Source organism: Drosophila persimilis, unplaced genomic scaffold (assembly GCF_003286085.1).
Source record: "Drosophila persimilis strain 14011-0111.01,24,50 unplaced genomic scaffold, DperRS2 tig00003933-arrow-pilon, whole genome shotgun sequence".
Taxonomy (NCBI): domain Eukaryota; kingdom Metazoa; phylum Arthropoda; class Insecta; order Diptera; family Drosophilidae; genus Drosophila; species Drosophila persimilis.
In genome coordinates, this window is record NW_020825706.1 from 686,196 (window position 1) to 704,416 (window position 18,221).

Below are 18,221 nucleotides of genomic sequence, written 5' to 3' on the forward strand. Positions count from 1 at the left end.
AAAGAACTCGAAAGAAAGGCGTACTTTTACGAGGAAAAAAATTGGCAAATTCTCTGGATAATTTGCTATTTTTGAAGCAAAGACTAGACTCTGAACTGGTACTAATTATCACTTTTGAAACAATAGAAGATTCAATAATATGGTACCGAAACACTTGGCATATTTATCTATACTTGGATTATATTATAAAATAAATAAAAAGAGAGTTTTCTAAATACTTTTGTCTATAAAAGAATGCTATAACTATAATACACATACATATATATAATAGAGAGATATAAACGAGCAAAGTAGCTCCACAACCTAAAGCTAATCTCAAATAGTATAAACTTTAGCCCGAAATTAGAAAAACTCTTTTATGGCAAACCCCTCCCGAATGGCCCCCCTTAAAATGCTACCCATATCTAAATTTATACCAAAGAAATGAATACATTTTCGTTTCCATTGAAGCCCCCGAGCAATTACCTAAGTCTGAATGAAACCAATTTAATGGAGTGCAAACAGTACGACTCCGACTGCGAGTATGTCAAAAAGCGGGCGTTGACGGCCAACAAAGCAACGCCACGGAGGAGAAATACATACTCTACGAACAGCCCCAATGACTTACATTTGTAAAGAGCCCCAACCGAACCGAACCGAAGGAGAAAGTGAAATTTTTGCATTTCTCAGTGAGCAGCAGCAGGTCTGGGCCATTGCCATGGGCCATTGACAGCGACTCAGACAGCTGGAGACGACCGACCGGCTCTGGGGCTCGAACTGAGCCTCAGTCTGGGTCTTCTGATCGCGCGGCATTCAGTCAGAAACGAACCAACAACGGAGTCGGCCTAAACCGCACGGAAAACGTATCGAAATCGAAAGTGCTCTGTGACCGCGCGACTTGAATCGCCAAGTGCTTGCTCTGTGAGAAGGGGGTGTCATCCAGCCATCATATGTCACCGGCTACGGCTAGCAAACAGACAGCCATCCGGCTTCGGCCTGGGGCTGCTGTTTACCTGGTAGTTTTATGCCTGGGCCATGGGCCGTCGTTCGTCTTATGTAATGACAGCGATGGTGAAAATATGCAAAAATACGCGAATGAATCACACGCAGTGGTGGAGGCGGACTCAAACGCTCCCATTTGGTCGCAATTTCTCGAAGATTATGTTTTGAGGTGTGTGTTTTTGGACTAGGTTTCCCCCTGAGATGATGGTTTAATTTGTCCCCAACAGCCAAAGCAGCAGTCAGCGAACGTCCAAGGATCTGCCGTACATGGGAGGCGGCGATATGGGCATGAGCATGTCCATGAACGGACCCCTTAACTATCATTCGTCGGCCTACAAGCGACCTGGGAACAACATTTACATCACGCGGCGGATTGGCGAGGCTGTGGAGCTGGAGCCGCATTTGCGCAAGCCCGTGGAGAGTCAGAGTCCCATTGTGAATCCCCAATTCCGGCCGATGACCAATCAAATGTTGCACCAACAGCAACAGCAGCACCTGCAACAGCAACAGCAACAGCAACAGCAACAGCAGCAGCGACAGCAGCCTGGCTTCCTGCAGCAGCTTTTTGGCATTGGCGGCAGTTCTGGGGGAGGCAATCCCAATCCCAATCCTCCTCCTCCTCCCCAGCAGCAGCAGCATCTGCGGCCAGTACCCCTGCAGCAGCAGCAGCAGCACCAGCAACAGCATCTACAGGGCAGTGGCCAGCCCACAACATTCCGGGCTGTTTCCGAGAACGATCTGTATCTGCTGGGTGCTATCGAGAAGCTGGTCTATCGTGTCGGTAATGAAAACTAGAAACCAGTCAAAAGAAAACTTTCCCTTTCAACCATGAGCCATCGAATGCTTACAGATTACCTGGAGAGTCGTGTGCGACGGTCAGAGCAGTTGATCTACTACCTGATGGCTGGCAACAAGGAAGGCCAGAAGGAGGTCAAGGATCCCTGCCCCACGAACTTTACGCGCATCAGCGACAACTGCTATTACATCAACAGCCAGCAGCAGGTCAACTGGAAGACGGCCAATTCGGCCTGCAAGGCCCTCAACTCGCATTTGGCAGAGTTCGAAAAGGTCTCGGAGAACGAAGAGATTATGGCCTATCTGCTGAACCAGCCGCCGCACAGGGGACGCGACTACTGGCTGGGCGGTCTCAACCCTGGTCTCCTGTGGATCTGGTCCAACTCGGCCAAGCCTGTGAATCCCAATACGAACCTCACATCGATAGCCATGGCCCAGAAGAGCGAGAATGCCACGGCCTCCAATCTGGTGGATAGCTCCGAGGAGACATCGGAGGACGGCAGCGATGTCCTCAACAACACCGTGCAGATCGAGGGCAAGGGACGGTGTCTCCGGCTGAGCTACAATGCGGGGAAGCATAGCTATGTGTACTATGGCCAGGAGTGCACTTCGAGGCACTATTACATCTGCGAGCACGAGGACACGACGCTGGACAATAAGATCAAGAAGATATCCCGCGAGCTGAAGCTCTTCGAATGACGAATGACGAATGTGATAGGTCGGAGGGCACTGCACTTCTAGTTAATTTGTAGCCATATATTATCGCCTAAATTTCGAATGAATTTATTCTTGTGTTAAACGTTAAATATTTATAAATATTTATACACTTAAATAAACATAGTTGATAGTGTTCAAAACGTGTTAAGGATACTTTGTTCTTGCACAGCAAAGCTTGAAGTAAGTAAAAGGAAACTCTAAGAACTGGAAACCTCTGCGGCTGGGCCGCTTTGGCGTTCACATGCTAAAAGCAAACAAAATTATACACAGAGCGACTGTGTGGATAGAGATCGGAACTTATGGCCACGCCTAGTCGGGATATAGGTAGTCCTGTAGTATGTTTTGGAAAGCAATCTTAATCTTGCCGCGATCCCGACCGTTCAGCTTCTGTATGTCGGGCAACAGGCTCATCAGGAACATGGCATCGGAATCGGTTTTGCAGTCGCACAAATCAACGCCGCCTCCATTCGCCACCGGACCAGCCGAGTTGTTTGCCTCCAGACGCAGAGAGGGCGCCGCCTGATGATGGTTGTGGACATGTCGCTGGCTCAAATAGCTGCCACTGCTGCTACTGGCCATTGTCCCCACCATGGGTGTGGTGGCTCCTGCTGCTAAATTCGATGGAGTTGGTAATTCCATTTCGGCGGACGCCCCACTCGCAGGAACTGCCCCTCCAGTGTGCGTTGTGGTGCTGACCAAATCCACGGGCTTGCTAAACGTTGGACGTACAAAGGAAATGTTCAAATGGGTTGTGGGCTGGGCAGGCAAATTGACGCCTGACACTACAGCAGCGGGCACCGGCAGCTCCTGCGAGCGCGGACGACTGGCCCGCACTTCGTCCTGGTAGGCGCGTATCTGCAGGCGGTTGTGATGCATTCGATTGGTGTGCGGCTGTTGAGGGGCATACCGTCGGTGGGCCTCTGCCGCGGACGAGCTGGCCACCGCTGCCGCCACGCTGGAAGAGGGGGCCATCTTATGCATCTCATGGTCTTCAGGCTCGTCCTCGTCGTGGTCTGGGGTCAACTGCTCGAATTCATCGACTGGCTCCTCGCACTCGGATTTGATATCGTTGCTGTCCAGCTGGTTGTGGTACCGATGGCGTCCCTCCTCGTCCATGAGGTCCTCCAGCTCAGAGTTGTTTGGCTCATGCTCGTCGAAGTAATCCAAATAGTTGTCCAGCGGCTGCGCCTGGGGACTCTGCTGAGACGTGGGTGTCGGCTGGGTGGTGCTGCTGGTTGTTGTACCGATGGTGGTCACGGTGCGCTCCCTTTGCATGCGGTTCGACAGGCTGGAGAGATGCGCCAGGGCATCCTGCACCTGGGTGTCCAGCGACTTGGGCTGCTGGTGCTTCTTGCGCAGATACGGATGTAGGAAGAACATGCGATCGAAGTACGACCAGCAGGGCGGAACTTTCTCCTCCAGATAGTTGGTGTACTCGCGCCGAAACGAAATGCGCAAATTTGTCCATTTGGCAAGGCTGGCGCCGGGATTCTTCTCCAGCTTCTGATCCACTTCCCTCCAAAAGTTCTCCACGTACGGTCGGCAGAAGTAGTACTTGTGCCTGGGATTGTAAATGGCCTCGTCGCGTTGCACAACATCGATCAGCTTAAAGACCTCCTCCGTGAGCCAGCGAGACGCACTGCAGCTGGCATTCCCATTATTCGACACGAACTGTTGACTGTTGCCAAATTCAGTCGTCATTTTGGACTGGTCTGGGTTGGCGTCCTGGGCGTGGTTTGACTACTCATCAATTGGGTCAATTTCACTCGTCGTTTTCAGTTTCTGCCATCACTTTCGCAAAACATTTTATTGTTTTTCCTAATGTTCTTTTGAGTGTTGTCTGTGGCTCAGATGTGAACCGAACTCACGGAACTGGTATCATGAACAGCGATGATTCGATTATGTGAGATGATGGGAAAACAAAAGGAAATAGAGATGATTTATCTTTATAAATCTCTATTTATTCTCATAAAAATCTGAATAATATTGGAAGAAGGCTCTAGCATAGTTACAAATCATTTAACGAATTGTTTAATGGCACAATTATATCGCTATGAGTAGGTATCGATAGCGCTGAACTAATCGAACGATGCGAAATCAACGAACCAGTTCATTCACCGAATCAATGGAACTGTTTTAGGCAACATAGATTTTTTGTGTGTGTTTTTCCGTTTTCCGCGAATTCTGTATATAGCAATAATAAATATCGTTACTTAGGCGAAATTAGTGTGCATATTAATGCGAATGCGCCCAGTGCAGATAGTAAGTAGAGAATTGTGCAACCGGAATTGTTGCGGCAGAAAAACATGACCCGAGCGAAAGCTTGCCCTGGACAAAAGGCCACAATGTGGCACACAAACAATAACAATTCGGTTTAAAGGCGAAACATAACACAAATACCGATCAATAGCTATATAGCTGTCAATTATTCCGCATTGCCCAATATGCCAAAGGTGCCCGGAAGAGCTCTCAAAGTAGCTGGAGACGAAGGCGGACGTGACATGTTGCAAGAGTCAGCACGCATGCACCCTGAGCCGCTGCTGTCTGCGGGTCGGAAGCAGAGCAGGGCGGCGTGCCACAAGCATTGGATTGGCCAATTATTTTGATTTTAATTGGGCGCCAATAAGAATCTTTCATTCAACTTTTACAATACGGGTTTATCTTTTCACACTAATGGGCACTACTCCTGCCCCGCATCGATTTTGGCGGGATATTTGACATGTTGTTAAAGCGTTGTTGCTTCCTGTTTTGTTGTTTGCAGCACTTAAACGGAAACCGCGCCGGAGACATCGGAGTTTGATGCTCTACACAGAGGAATGGCGGTCAAGGTGCAATTTGAGATTGGCCACACGTCAAAGCTGCGCAGCAAGAAAACCCCACATCCGCAGGCCTTCACCCACGACTGGGAGATCTACGTGCAGGGCGTGAACAAGGCGGACATCAGTGCCTTTGTGGAGAAGGTTGTCTTTCTGCTGCACGAGTCCTTTCCCAAACCGAAGCGTGGTAAGTGTCGAATGTCGCGAAAGTTTTCGTTTTGTTAATTTCATTGATTTTTCCTTGCAGTGATCAAGGAGCCACCGTATGCTCTACATGAGTCGGGATATGCCGGCTTCCTATTGCCAGTCGAAATATATTTTCGCAATCGCGACGAGCCCAAGCGCATCATGTACCAGTACGATCTGGAGCTACAGCAGACAGGGCCACCACGTCACCATGTCGAGGTGAAGACACACGTGTTTGAGGCCCCCTCTGAGGAATTTCGCGCCAAGCTGATGCGCGGCGGTGGAGTGCCCGTATTTGGTGCGAATATCGGGCCCAGCAGCCTCAGTCGCACGCTATCGCCCAGCGTCGGTGGCGGCGAGGGGGGGCCCAACAACGAGGTGGGCATTGTCAAGGCCAAGGGTGGGGGCAGCAGTACCTTGACTATTGACTCGGCACCGATCAAGAAGCACAAGTCGCGCAACGATGATCCCGGCAAGACCAGCGCCTTCTCTGCGCTCTTCGGGCCGCCCATCACCAAGGGGAATGGCGGCAATATGTTGGCCATTGCTGCTCCCCCAAAACACTCGCCGGAGGGCAAAGCCGCGCCCGCCAGTGGCAAGAGCGGCTCACACGATGGCGGCAAAGAGAAGTCGAGCAAGGAGCGCGACAAGTCCAGTAGCGGGGACAAGCCGCGCGAGAAGGACAAGAAGGATCGTCATGGCCGGGACAAGGATCGCAAATCAAGCAAGTCCGGCGAGGGGGGCGGCAAGCATGATCGCGACAAGGAAAAGTCCAAAAAGGACAAGTCCCGCGACAAGGAGCGTGAACGCGAGCAGAGCTCCAGTAGCACACCCTCCTCAACGGCCCTGGTCCTGGCAAATTCCTCGGCATTGATGAAGCGTACGGCCAGCCCGAAGTTAGGCAAGGCCGAAATGAGTGCTCCCAGTCCCAAGAAGATGGCCACTGATGCGTCCAATGCGGTCGCAGTGCCCAACTCGCGATCCAAAGAGCGCGATGAGCACAAGTCGGGGAAGTCCGAGTCCAAGGACAAGGAGCGCAGCTCCAACAAGAAGTCCAAAAAGGAGAAAAAGGACAAGGAGCGCGAACGCGAGCGAGAGCGCGAACGGGAGCGGGAGAAACAGCGCGAGGATCACAAGGACAAGCGGCTGCCGAAGGATGAGCGAACTGGCCAAACCGACAGTCCTCTGACCGCTGGCAATACACTGCAGCATCAGTCAGCGACCAATCAGAGCGCCTCCGCCACGGGCAAGGCGACGCCCACCTCTGTGGGCAGCAACAGCAGCAGCAGCATGGCCAGCAGCGGCAAGCGGGGAGGCGATCAGAAAGAGGAGTCCACATCGACGACGGCCACTCCGAAGCATTTAGAGAAAGCCACAGATCCAAAGTCAGATAAGGGGACGAGCAATGGCAATGCCGACAACAACAAGAAGTCCCACAAGCATAAGAAGAAGGACAAGAGCAAGGACAAGGATAAGGAGCGCAGCGAGCGCGAAAAGGACAAAGAGAAGCCCAAGGAGCGGGAGAAAGACAAACAGCAGCAGCTGGCAGCGGCAGCAACGACAGTGGAGAAGCCATCAGTGGCTGAGCCATCGCCCAAGACAACGGGTGCCAGTCCCAGCGGTGAGGCCACGACGACGGACAAATTTGCAACCAGCGGAGCCAGTGCCAATGCCAACAGCAGCAAGAAGGAGAAACACAAGAAATCGAAGGAGAAGGCCTCCAGCAAGGACGAGAAACGGCAGCGAGAGACCGCCGGGGACAAGCAGACGGAGGCCAAGCACAGCGGCAAGCAACAGCAGCCACAGACGCATCCACAGCCGGGACAGAACAAGGCTCCAAGCAATCTAGACCTCAGTGATGTGGACTCGGCTCAATCGGCGCCGGATCTGGCTGCCACCAGTGCACTGGCCGCAGCAGCGGCTGCCACGCTCCAGCATTCGGACAGCTCCAACAGCAGTTTTCCCGATCTGCCAGCGAGGGGCAGCCAACAAAAACCATCGACACAGGCGGCTAAGGCCAGTGCAGGGTCCGCAAAAGATGCCAAATCTGCTGGCAAGGAACACAAGGGAAAGTCAAAGCCAAACGAAAAGCCGGAGAAGAACAGCGATAAGTCCGAAAGGCCAGACAGAACACCAGAGACCAAGGCGGCGGACAAGTCCGAGAAGCCGGACAAAGAGGAAAAGAAACGGAATCGTCGCAGTTCCCAGAACAGCAACAGCGGCAGCGGCGGTGGTGGAGGGGGCTTTATGGAGCCCCCCGTCAAGCCCTCAAAGAAGGAACAGAACAAGGCACCGCGTGAGAAATCCAAATCGCCGTCGCTGCGTCCTTCGAATGCGAATTCCACAGCGCTAGCGCCAGTGGCTGGCAGTGCAGGATCAGGATTCCTGCCGCCGCCGCCGTCCTCGCCATCCAGCAATAGCCATCCCAGCGGTGGGGCTTCAGCAGCCAGCAGCCTGAACAACAACAACAACAATAACAGCAGTTCGCCGGCTGAGATGACGCCATCGCTGCAGGTGAGCACCACATCCTTGCCGACGGAATATCTGAGCGAACTGCAGGAGCTGCATCACAAGATCATGACGCTGCAGGACAACGAGGAGCTGCAACAGGTCGTCGAAATGATAGCGGCCACCGGCTGCTACGAGATCACGCACAAGACCTTCGACTTTGATCTGTGCAAGCTGGATCGTGTGACCGTGCAGCGGCTCCAGGAGTTTCTGGCCACCTCAGTCTCGTGACACCAAATGGCCAATGCCGCCGCCGCACCAGCTCTCTACAGCTAGACGATGCACAAAACCCTCATGCACATAACCAAATACAATACACTTTAAAGAAAGTTTAGTTGTAAACCACACAGGTTCTGCTTCCCCCCCCCGACTTCCCTTTTGTTTAGATGTTAGGTTACAGGCCAGAGCAGCAGTATGCGATACTCTCTCTCTCTCTGTCTCGATGCACAGGAAGGCTATCTATAAGCACACCTACCCCTAAACCATATACCATACGCGAACCATATCCTTTTAGCTCGAGACTCATTTCCATCTAAGACCTATAATTATGCTTATTTTAATTGGTTTCCTATTCGATTATAAATATCATTATATTTTTATTATTTGGTAAGATGATCTCCTTGATCCTTTACTCTTAATTTATTGAGTATTTAAACTTGAAAAATAAATAATGACTTTTGTACAATTACTAGATTTTTTTTTATATTTTATTACCCATCCCAAAAGCAAAAAAACTAATCTGAAATCGAAGCAAGTATTATACATAGTTCTATCTAGATAAGATATATACATATGTACACCCCAAATTATGCACAGTGCGTTTATGAACGTTAAGGTATTACCAGATATAATATACCATCAGTAGAATGGAGGCGCAGAAAGTAGAAGGATCGCCTAGAAATACACATGGTTACGAAACGGACACGGATACGGATATTCTACGGATCTAACCAAAGTAATGTTTAGTATTGTATATACGCGATTACGAATTTACGCAAAAAAACAGAGTTAATTTTAACCCAAACCCCAGTGCGAGGTCAATGCTCAGGATACGCAAACAGACCGCATTCCCAAAATCAAACAAAAACACACCCCCTCACGCGTATATACTTATCGTAAATGTCTGTATGTGAAGAAATGTTTATCAATATTCAAATAAAAGTACATACAGGCGACTATAAATACAGTGCATTATAAAAATATATACCTATATCTACGTGTGTTCGGTATTTGGTTACAGAGAGGTTTCATTTCATTTCATTGCTCTTTTCTCTACTACTATAAATACAAAATAATTAGTACTTTCTTTCGCTTTGAGTTGAGGAACTTATATTACAAAAACTGAGGCAGACTTTCAAACTTAATATCGAAAAAGAGAGCGATCGTAGTCTTTTGGGGCAAATATGAATACATTGTGGGGAGGAGAATACAAATACAAACAGCTGTGAATATTCGAATATTAATCGAGCTAATTGATTAGCAGATCTCTGTGTTTGAGACTACAGACTAGAGAGTGTTCGTTATTTGCGTCTGCATGTGCGCATTGACTAGTCGCGGCAATAGCAATATTTCCGCAATTCTGGATCACGATCGTAAATGCACCTGGCCTGAGTGCCGTACTTGTTCACACGCGAGATATCCGTGAGCTTTGTTGTCGCACTGAATGTCTGCAGGTTGTGGGACACACTGGCCTCGTACAGCCCATTGCCCGGCTGTGTGACCAGCTGCAGCTGGTACATCTCGTCGTGCACCTCCGTCTGGCCGGTCATATCCGCCAGGAAACCATCCCTGTCGCTGTTCGTCTTGAACTGCAGCAGCTCCTTGTGCGGCTGCAGGCGCAGTGCCCAATTTACGCGAAGCAAGTCCAGGGGAACGCAGAACTTTCGTTGCTCGGCTGTGGCCGCATTGATGGTGTCCACAATGCTCTGTGCCGCCTTGAGAATCACGCCAGAGTATTGAGTGTCGTTCAGCTGCAGTGGACGCCAATTGAGGCAGGCACACCAGTGGGGCTCTATGTAAGCATCGGCACAAGAGCGATTGGTCGGTATGGGTTCAAGCAGCGAGATGGCACGTCCTCGAGCCAATTCCGAGATGTGGATCCTGGGCTTAGGAGATATATCATCGCTCTCAACAGTCGTTTCTTCGTCGCTGGCGGTCTGCAGCTCTGCAGAGATAAATCATTTGAGATGGTCTAACAATACGATGGAAAGATAAAAGCTTACGAATGATGTGCTTCAGTGTGGCGTGCACATCGAATGGCGTTGTAAGGCGCTGCTCGTTGGCCAGAAAGTTTTTGTACTCCTGGGGGAAACGTTTCTTAAAGGACTCGGGAAAGGCAAAGCTAAAGAACGGCAGTCGCTCCTCCTGCTTGCCTTGCAGGGTGGCCCGCACCTCTGCAAAGCGATTGCCATGATCCGCCATAAAAATGAGAATGGTGTCATCCAGCAGAGATTTCTCCTTGAGGGCGACCAGCCAGTCGTGTACATCATCATCGGCTGCGCCCACCAGATTGATGGAATCGTGCGAGAGTCCCCCATGAAAGCTGAAGACAAAGCGCGGCGCATCACGATACTTAAGCATAAACTAAAAGGGGAATATGGTTCAGTTAAGCTTGAAAAGATGCGGGAAATTCTTACATTCTTGGTGTACTCCAGCATGGTAATATGATCCGGCTGGTGGCCAATACAGTTGGGCTGGCTGTCGCCTGCCATTTGCTCTGCTTGAACAAAATATGTGCGAAGATAGTGGTCGACGGGCTGCGACTGAAAACCATTCATGCGGTACGTGAATGTGCCCACATTGGGCAAATCCTCGTTGAAGGAAGTCATGTAGCCGAGACGTGCAAAATCCTGCCAAATCATGGGATACGAATCCACGCTGCCCGATCCCGAAAACCGTTTCCGTGTCTCTGGCAGCTCCAGTTCCGTAAAGCCCGTCAGAAGAGGCACCAGTGCCTGTGGCGTGCCATCGCCCACAATATTATACCCCTTCAGCACTGTGGCGCCCAGTTGTTTGGTCAGATACTCGTATGTCCTTGGCAGCTTGCGCATGAAGGCGTTGCGACTCAGCGAATCAAAGCCGAACATCAGAACATTGTAGAACGAGGCGGTCGGCACTTCCTGCATCTGAGGCTGGGCCTGGGCCACTGCCTCCGGTGGCAATACAGCCAGATTTGGGGCAAAATTGGCAGCCAGCGGTCGTTGCACAGTATCACGGATACCATGCGCCATACCGAACCAGCTGTGGGAACAAAGAAAACAAGTGTAATCTGATATCACAGGCAGGAATGTGAACTAAGAGTCACCTTTGACCGCTGCCCGACCGGCATGATACTTTGACAAAGTCACTGCTCTGCAGGACATACGGCTCCTTGACCCTCAGCGTACGCCCAAAGCGCACCTTGTAGTCCGATTTGCGTATGATGTCCGTGTAAGAGCAAATGACATCCTCGTGACTGGCAGTAATCTCGGGCCTCACAAAGCATATGGATTTCTACAGAAACAATGATTAAGAGGAGGCATAAGAATATGATTATTTCGCAAACATTCTCGCAGTCACCTCGCACATGACCCAATCGAGTCCGTCGCCGCAGTGTACTTTCCCCACCGGTTTGTAGAATTGCATGATATCGGGATTATCCACATCCAGGTATGGATGTCGGCATTCGCCTTGATTCATGGCCGCCCGAATGGAGCGCTCGATAATTTCGCTGCACATGAGAAAAAGCATATACAAGCAAAAGCAATTAATAAATAATGATTATCTGCAAAGCACACACAAGCACAAACAGACATGGTATTTGTGCAATGATACGAGTAAAGACATACATTTTAACATTTTTATCCAAATCCCTCTCTTCATTTAAAACATACAAGGAGAAGAGCAACAACGCCAGGCAAACGGCCAACGCAATTTTTTGTACCGTCCCGCGACGTAGAACTCTCATCTTTTTTATGGCTGTAAACAAAAATTTCGAGGAAGGGTGTAAGGTCAACCATGTCCATTGTTCTTTGAACAGCGTACTCACGTATCCACGTATCGCTGATACGGCAGCTAGTGCTGTACTGCAGTATGCAGTGTCAAAAGCGGCAATGTAATTAAATGTTTGTAATTGTTAACAACAATTGTTAACAAAAACCCGCGCCACCAACAACCAGCCGGGCGTTAGAGGTGAGAGTCGTAGGAGTATATCGGTAGATGAACCATTTGGAGATGTACGATAGAGTACGATATTTATGTTTCTTCAATTTGCGATTTAATTTCAATAAAAAGGTTTAATTGCGTTTGAATATACTTTTCGCCAATTAAAGATTGTTTGGAAAGAAATAGCCCTACTGGATCATTCACATTTTTTATTTTTGCACAGAAATATTTTTGTAATTCTATATATCGATATCGACCACTATTTCTTATCGATCATGAGGTTGTTGTGATCACACAGATATTACTACCGATAATTGTAAACAAAAGGCTACCAAAAACCAAAATGATCAATTTACGACCTCTTTATTTGTTTTCGGGCCTTTCACGCCAGACCAAACGCACTGCAATACAACAACTGTGAAGTAAACAATGGCAATTACCATAAAATAGAAGGCATAAACGGTAAACTGTTCAAATACGTTCAAATTGAGATTGACATTTTCCGAAACAACCACAAATGTCAGGATGCATTGCAAGAGGAGCGCAATAAAAGTGTTGAAGCCAAAGACCAAGGCAAAGCTGTCCTCCACCAGGCTGCTAGCCAGCTCAGAGCTGCAAGAAGAGCGATACATGGGTAGATTGACAACAAAGAGATTGAGGCTTAGGACAAACCTGGCCACCGTTATGGTAAAAGCAAATAAACCGCCGAAGAGCACATAGCCCAAATAGGAGTAGTATATATTGCTGGTCCATGATGACAGCAGTATACAGCCACCCTGCAGTACCGACAGCACAGCTATGGTCAGAAAGCTGGTGCGCGTCTTCAGGCGACTCGCAGGAAAGTAGCCCGCGAGCAGTGAGAAGACAGCACTAAGGGCCGTCAAAGCAGCGTCCACGGCTCCATTCCATGCAATCTGGTAAAGAGAACATTGAAGACACTACAATATACCACCATCTGCCTCCACTTACAGTTGGCTCATCGTAGGACTTCCACACCACCTGCATGTAGGTGCTTATTTGGAGAAAGCCTGCCAGTATCATGGCATACCATAGGCTCCACTGCAGGACCGTGGGATTTGTGTAGGCGCTGTGGAAGTGAGTCCACAGTAGCTGAAAAGCATGGAAGCTTTGCTTCGTGGCAGGTGAAGGCTTTTCCACCGTTTCCTCTGGCTTTTGTGATCCATTCTCAATGACTGCTGCATCGGACTTTGTGTCATCTTTCCCAGCTCCAGATTGGCTATGGAAATACAGGCTCTTTTCGACCTTTGGCAAACCGAACGACCAAAACAGCGCCAACACTTGACCTGCAGGAAAAATCATTTGCTGTATTATAAATCTTCTGATTAGCCAGAGTATTAAACGTACTTGTAATGCTGATGATGTAGAGCTGTCGGTAGACCATCCAATGCATGCCAATCATGAGCTGCGCCAGGAGACCACCCACCAACTTTCCCACGAACATGGCCGACCGGGTGTAGGAGGTCACAAGCGGATAATACTTTTTATCGACCTTTGCATAGATGTAAGCATAGTAGGCCACTTCTGCCGCCTGGTAGAAGCCGTAGAAAACTTCAACCACCTGCAGCCCCGTCAGCGTTGTGGTCCAAAGCAGCGTACTCCAGACTAAGATGCCCGTCAGAGCATTGGCAATGATTACAGGCTTGTATCTGATGGGAGAAAACAGAGGTATGACCTTGGTGCGATCGCATTATTGCATGCCTGGGTTCTGATTACCTGAGAAAGTCTGTGATGAGGAACACAAAGATTTGTAGAGCCAGATAGGAGTAGGTGCCCACGGGATAGACGGAACGATTGATCTCTTCCTGGGTGACATGATACCAGTCACTCATCAATATCTCAGCGTGATAAGGCTCCGAGGGACGGATCTCGCGCAGGAAACCGAATATGCATAATACCCACGATATCTTCAGCCACGACTCCATCCCGCTGCGGCTGCCAATGCGAATCTAATCGCGATATTCACTGCAATCCAGCGATAATGCTGGAACGCCGCGCTGTGCGGTGTCTAGAAAGCTTAGACAACCTATTAAAATAATTACACATTCTTCCAGCCAGGGGGTTATGAGGGTACCTCTCTGACTATAGAGATTTCGTTTTGACGTGTCTTATAATCAGCGCAACTCGCGATTGGACGCGGGAGACTTTCAACGAGCCAACCTACATGGACTGGGCCTGTCGGACTTCACACACATGGCGGAGCGTAAGGGAGATCCGATGAAAAGATTCCGCTAATTTGCTCTCAGCATAGCCAAAGCACAATCACGATGCAGTCGCTGATCCGTTCCCACTCCATGAAATTAAAATTATCAGCTAATTAGACTATTAGCAAAGCATTTAAGTGGATCTTTCAGTATAACTTATATTCTTAACAACCTGGTAGGTCTTTAAAATGTGGTTTCTGTTTTCGTTCGCGATACACTTATGAGTGAAATTGAAGGCTGATAAGTTAAAGCACTTTGATCAAAATCTCGTGTAACATGCGTGGTAGTATTGAGTGATAAGGCTAAAAGAATCGGGAGATTCCCAGGTGAATATTAATAACTTTGGAAGGTGACATTCAAACGTTTAAAATGCGATTTCAACCTGACAAAATAAAGACATCTTTATAGAGGGATAAAATGCCATTTCTGGATGATTTTCAATCGAGGAATACACTAAAAAGTAATGGACGTAAACGTACTTAGACAATAATATAGGGGAGTCTGGGTTTAGCAGGCACTGTTTGAAACCCAGCGGAATTCCACAAAAGCTTAGCTGAAAACAGCGCTAAAACTGACCCGCACATATGTATGCATGTACATACCTTCACGTACAAATTCGTATATGTCCGCTAATACTTACATATGTATTCATTTCCATATTTACAAGCTATAGCGATGACAGGCCTTTAAAATTATAGGTTGTTGAAGATAGTACACATAGCAGAGGGTTACTATAAAGATACCTTAAGCTCTAAACTTGGAAATATTGTTAAAGTTGGGTGCGTCTGCTGGGCAACAAGATTACCCTTCAGCTAGACAAAGCTTGAGCTTGATACAATCGCAATTCGCCTTATAAATTATCAGCTTATTAAATCATTAGCACAGCACTCAAAAACAGTAATGATGGTCTATAAAAGCAGGTCTTTATTCCGTGACACTTGAGACAGATTGGGGCTTTCTTTAAATGGAACATATCTACGCAATGATTAAACTTTTTCCAATCGATCTTTCTCGGAATACAATCACATTATTGTCGAACCCTGAAATCGCGGGAATACTTTCAACGGGAACGAGAACATATAGGAACACGCTTCACTTAATCTAATTACATATATTTTTGTGCACACCAACAGGTGACTTTAAGTACTTTGCTAAATGCATCTATAACTATTCCAAAGTGTTCTCCAGCTTCTCCCTGGTTGCTGCGCGAAACCAGATATACTCCACGAGGACTGATATCAAATAGAGAACGCCCACGCAAATGAAATAGAAGGCATAGGCCGTGTACTGTCCCACAGCATCGAGTTCAAAGCCCGTCTCTGTGACAAATATCATGGTCAGGAGGGACTGGAAAATGAGTGCGATCAGCGTATTAAAGCCAAAAACTAGACCAAAGCTATCCTCCTGCAGATGTCGGGCCACCTCAGCGCTACAACGACCAAGAAAAGGAGTTAATTACAGATATCTAACAAGAGTCATGATGGATCTTACCTGGAAACTGTGATGGTGAAGCCATAGAGGCCACCAAACAACACGAATCCCACATACGACCAATAAATATTGTGTGTCCAGCAGCAGATCAGCACACAGCCTCCTTCCAACGCAGAGAAGAAGGCCAGAATAAGCAGACTTGTGCGCGGATTCAGACGATCCGTGTGCAGGTAACCGGCCGCCAAGGCACTCAGTGCAGCCAAAGCGGTTAGCACTGCATCAACGGCTCCGTTCCAGGCTATCAACGGTTCCGGCTCGATCACCTTCCACAGCACCTGCATGTAGTAGGTGACCTGAAGGTAGCCAGCCAAGCCGATGGCATACCACAGGCTCCACTGAATCACACGGCCATTGGTATATGCACTGCGAAAGTGAATCCACAGCAAACGCATGGCCCTGGGCTGCTTCGCAATGTCCGCCTGCGACTGACTGGACACCTCCATGCTGGAATCCCCCGGCAACTCTGTTTGCGTATAGGAGGACTGATCCGATATGGCTTCTGGTGTGTTGTACGACTCTTCGCGATGAAAGTACAGGCTCTTGTCCACTCTGGGGAGACCAAAGGCCCACAACATGGCCATTATTTGAGCTGAAAAAAGAACAGGTTGAATAAGTCTCTGTTTTTGGAAAGGCATATCTTGCCACTCACTGGCCAGCGTTATATAGTTGAGTTCTTTGTAGTTCATCAGCTCCAGATTGATCATCAGTTGAGAGGTAATGCCGGAAACCAATTTTCCAACAAACATGGCAGCTCTCGTGTGGGATGTAACGCGAGGATAATACTTTTTATCCACCTTGGCATAGATGTACGTGAAGTAGGCCACCTCTGCTGCCATGTAGGTCCCATAGAAGAACTCCAAGATCTGCAGCGACAACAAACTAGTTGTCCAGATGAGCATGCTCCAGATGATCACACCGGTGGCTCCAATTGTGATGATGAGCGGCTTGTAGCTGCAAAAGAAATGGAAAGATGTTTATTTGGATTTTTTGTATAAAAGTTCCATTATGTTTACCGCAGAAAGTCGGTTATGAGGAATACAAAGACCAATTGCACCAGGTACGCATATGTACCCACGGGATAGACATCATGTGTGAGCTGTAAACAGAATTAATATTATTTATTGGTATTTATAGATTGTTTTGCCATCCATTCACCTGAGTCTCCGTGATATTACGCCAGGGACCCAATAGATATTCGGTGACATACGGCTCTGAGGGTCGGATCTCGCGCACACATCCGAAGATGCATAGCAGGCAGGAAATTTTCAGCCACTCTTTCATTGTGATAATTGTGTAACGGTGGCGCGCAACGTAAAGTAACGTAATGGATAGCGTATGCCGTTCGGTTGGGGCTGGCTTTCCGCATTCGTGGAATGAATCCGCTGTTGGGCTGTTCTGTTTGGTTAAGCGCTTTTTAATAACACGGCCACAATTGTTGTATCAGGCCATGGACGCCCGTACTCAATCTAATCTTTGCACTCTCTCTGGATGGCCATTATCAGTCTAAAACACCCTATTTATATTTATATTTACACAGAAATCTCTGTTCAAACGATTGTTAGATAATTAAAAGATTTATACTGCGACGGCCGAACCCAATGCAGAACCAAAACGTTGCGCCCGACGACAGCCGGCGATATGCTCACGTTTACTTTTTGAATGTCAAATAAACATCTACACGCGAGCAGCACATCGTTTAAATGTCTGTATGTATATCTGTCCTCTGTCCGATCGAAGCGACCCACCTGTAGCGTTCTGTAGCGTTCAGGCTATCAATTTTCAGACACCCTACACGTGGTTTTGCTGCTGATTGTAATTTAAGATCGAATCGAAGGAACTTTCTAGCTCTCACAGCTTTCGTTATCGATTTATCACAAAACACAACACTTAATTTAAATACAAATTTACCTTCCAAAGCCACAGATGAATGAACAAATACAAAACAATTAAAGTCAATTGACTTTTGTGAGGCCGTAAATAAATTTCGATTTCATGCTTTCGGTGGGGCTGTTACATCACAGCAACGCAACAGAGCGACCGCAGCATCTGTACAGTGACTCAATAACAGCGCCGTGCAGCTGTTCCCACCTGAATGGCAACTGCGTCGGTGAAACCAATAACAACAAGAACCAGAATCGAAAGCTACCGTTGAAGCCGAAGCTTTTGATACCCTTGCAGAGCCATTGTTATACTTCGATTTTTTTATTTCATTTTGGAAAGGCTATCGAAAGCTCATTAAGCTTCTCCAAAGACTTGCCTTATGAACTGTCGTTCCTGTGCGGCTGCAGCTTTATAATATAGTGATTCTATACCGATCTGCGTTTCAAATCTCTGCTCAAAATCAGTATACCCTCTCTGTCAA

At 48.1% G+C, this 18,221-nt stretch overlaps 6 protein-coding genes across 7 annotated transcripts; 2 read left to right on the forward strand and 4 right to left on the reverse strand.

Annotated features, from left to right (window-relative positions):
• The first annotated feature begins 1,003 nt into the window (after positions 1-1,003).
• On the forward strand, positions 1,004-2,504 carry LOC6594460 (myb-like protein I). The gene is made up of 3 exons (XM_002019675.2): positions 1,004-1,150; positions 1,209-1,762; positions 1,832-2,504. The coding sequence occupies exons 1-3, from the start codon at positions 1,059-1,061 to the stop codon at positions 2,473-2,475; spliced, it is 1,290 nt and encodes a 429-aa protein (XP_002019711.2). The 5' UTR covers positions 1,004-1,058; the 3' UTR covers positions 2,476-2,504.
• Positions 2,505-2,596: 92 nt separating this feature from the next.
• On the reverse strand, positions 2,597-4,333 carry LOC6594461. The gene has a single exon (XM_002019676.2). It carries the CDS (start codon positions 4,192-4,194, stop codon positions 2,803-2,805), a length of 1,392 nt encoding a protein of 463 aa, XP_002019712.1. The 5' UTR covers positions 4,195-4,333; the 3' UTR covers positions 2,597-2,802.
• Positions 4,334-4,697: 364 nt separating this feature from the next.
• Positions 4,698-8,677, forward strand: LOC6594462 (protein AF-9). Its single transcript, XM_026994439.1, has 3 exons — positions 4,698-4,755; positions 5,255-5,496; positions 5,557-8,677. The coding sequence occupies exons 2-3, from the start codon at positions 5,310-5,312 to the stop codon at positions 8,232-8,234; spliced, it is 2,865 nt and encodes a 954-aa protein (XP_026850240.1). The 5' UTR covers positions 4,698-4,755; positions 5,255-5,309; the 3' UTR covers positions 8,235-8,677.
• A 450-nt stretch (positions 8,678-9,127) lies between these two features.
• LOC6594463 lies at positions 9,128-12,156 on the reverse strand. The gene is made up of 7 exons (XM_002019678.2): positions 12,031-12,156; positions 11,831-11,960; positions 11,562-11,712; positions 11,308-11,495; positions 10,640-11,243; positions 10,226-10,586; positions 9,128-10,167 (listed from the first exon to the last, which is right to left on the reverse strand). The coding sequence occupies exons 2-7, from the start codon at positions 11,947-11,949 to the stop codon at positions 9,551-9,553; spliced, it is 2,040 nt and encodes a 679-aa protein (XP_002019714.1). The 5' UTR covers positions 11,950-11,960; positions 12,031-12,156; the 3' UTR covers positions 9,128-9,550.
• A 336-nt stretch (positions 12,157-12,492) lies between these two features.
• LOC6594464 (thiamine transporter 2) lies at positions 12,493-14,160 on the reverse strand. Its single transcript, XM_002019679.2, has 5 exons — positions 13,881-14,160; positions 13,512-13,813; positions 13,116-13,450; positions 12,819-13,060; positions 12,493-12,758 (listed from the first exon to the last, which is right to left on the reverse strand). The coding sequence occupies exons 1-5, from the start codon at positions 14,087-14,089 to the stop codon at positions 12,494-12,496; spliced, it is 1,353 nt and encodes a 450-aa protein (XP_002019715.1). The 5' UTR covers positions 14,090-14,160; the 3' UTR covers position 12,493.
• A 1,304-nt stretch (positions 14,161-15,464) lies between these two features.
• Positions 15,465-18,190, reverse strand: LOC6594018 (thiamine transporter 1). 2 transcript variants are annotated; one of them, XM_026994582.1, is made up of 6 exons: positions 17,768-18,190; positions 17,015-17,254; positions 16,873-16,955; positions 16,509-16,810; positions 15,860-16,448; positions 15,465-15,797 (listed from the first exon to the last, which is right to left on the reverse strand). In XM_026994582.1, exons 2-6 carry the CDS (start codon positions 17,138-17,140, stop codon positions 15,536-15,538), a joined length of 1,362 nt encoding a protein of 453 aa, XP_026850383.1. In that variant the 5' UTR covers positions 17,141-17,254; positions 17,768-18,190; the 3' UTR covers positions 15,465-15,535. The 2 variants fall into 2 exon arrangements, with proteins under 2 accessions (XP_026850383.1, XP_002019716.1); XM_002019680.2 differs by lacking the exon at positions 17,768-18,190 and having other exon boundaries at positions 17,015-17,733.
• Between the last annotated feature and the right edge of the window lie 31 nt (positions 18,191-18,221).

Coding starts and splice junctions, on each gene's coding strand:
- LOC6594460 (XM_002019675.2), top strand. CDS start 1,059: ATGCAAAAATACGCGAATGAATCACACGCAGTGGTGGAGGCGGACTCA. Junction 1,151..1,208: donor CTCGAAGATTATGTTTTGAG/GTGTGTGTTTTT, acceptor TGTCCCCAACAG/CCAAAGCAGCAGTCAGCGAA. Junction 1,763..1,831: donor GAAGCTGGTCTATCGTGTCG/GTAATGAAAACT, acceptor GAATGCTTACAG/ATTACCTGGAGAGTCGTGTG.
- LOC6594461 (XM_002019676.2), bottom strand. CDS start 4,194: ATGACGACTGAATTTGGCAACAGTCAACAGTTCGTGTCGAATAATGGG.
- LOC6594462 (XM_026994439.1), top strand. CDS start 5,310: ATGGCGGTCAAGGTGCAATTTGAGATTGGCCACACGTCAAAGCTGCGC. Junction 5,497..5,556: donor CTTTCCCAAACCGAAGCGTG/GTAAGTGTCGAA, acceptor TTTTCCTTGCAG/TGATCAAGGAGCCACCGTAT.
- LOC6594463 (XM_002019678.2), bottom strand. CDS start 11,949: ATGAGAGTTCTACGTCGCGGGACGGTACAAAAAATTGCGTTGGCCGTT. Junction 11,244..11,307: donor CGGTCGGGCAGCGGTCAAAG/GTGACTCTTAGT, acceptor TTGTTCCCACAG/CTGGTTCGGTATGGCGCATG. Junction 10,168..10,225: donor CACACTGAAGCACATCATTC/GTAAGCTTTTAT, acceptor TTATCTCTGCAG/AGCTGCAGACCGCCAGCGAC.
- LOC6594464 (XM_002019679.2), bottom strand. CDS start 14,089: ATGGAGTCGTGGCTGAAGATATCGTGGGTATTATGCATATTCGGTTTC. Junction 13,814..13,880: donor CTCATCACAGACTTTCTCAG/GTAATCAGAACC, acceptor TTCTCCCATCAG/ATACAAGCCTGTAATCATTG. Junction 13,451..13,511: donor CTACATCATCAGCATTACAA/GTACGTTTAATA, acceptor TTTTTCCTGCAG/GTCAAGTGTTGGCGCTGTTT.
- LOC6594018 (XM_026994582.1), bottom strand. CDS start 17,140: ATGAAAGAGTGGCTGAAAATTTCCTGCCTGCTATGCATCTTCGGATGT. Junction 16,956..17,014: donor GTAATATCACGGAGACTCAG/GTGAATGGATGG, acceptor TTCTGTTTACAG/CTCACACATGATGTCTATCC. Junction 15,798..15,859: donor TTCACCATCACAGTTTCCAG/GTAAGATCCATC, acceptor TGGTCGTTGTAG/CGCTGAGGTGGCCCGACATC.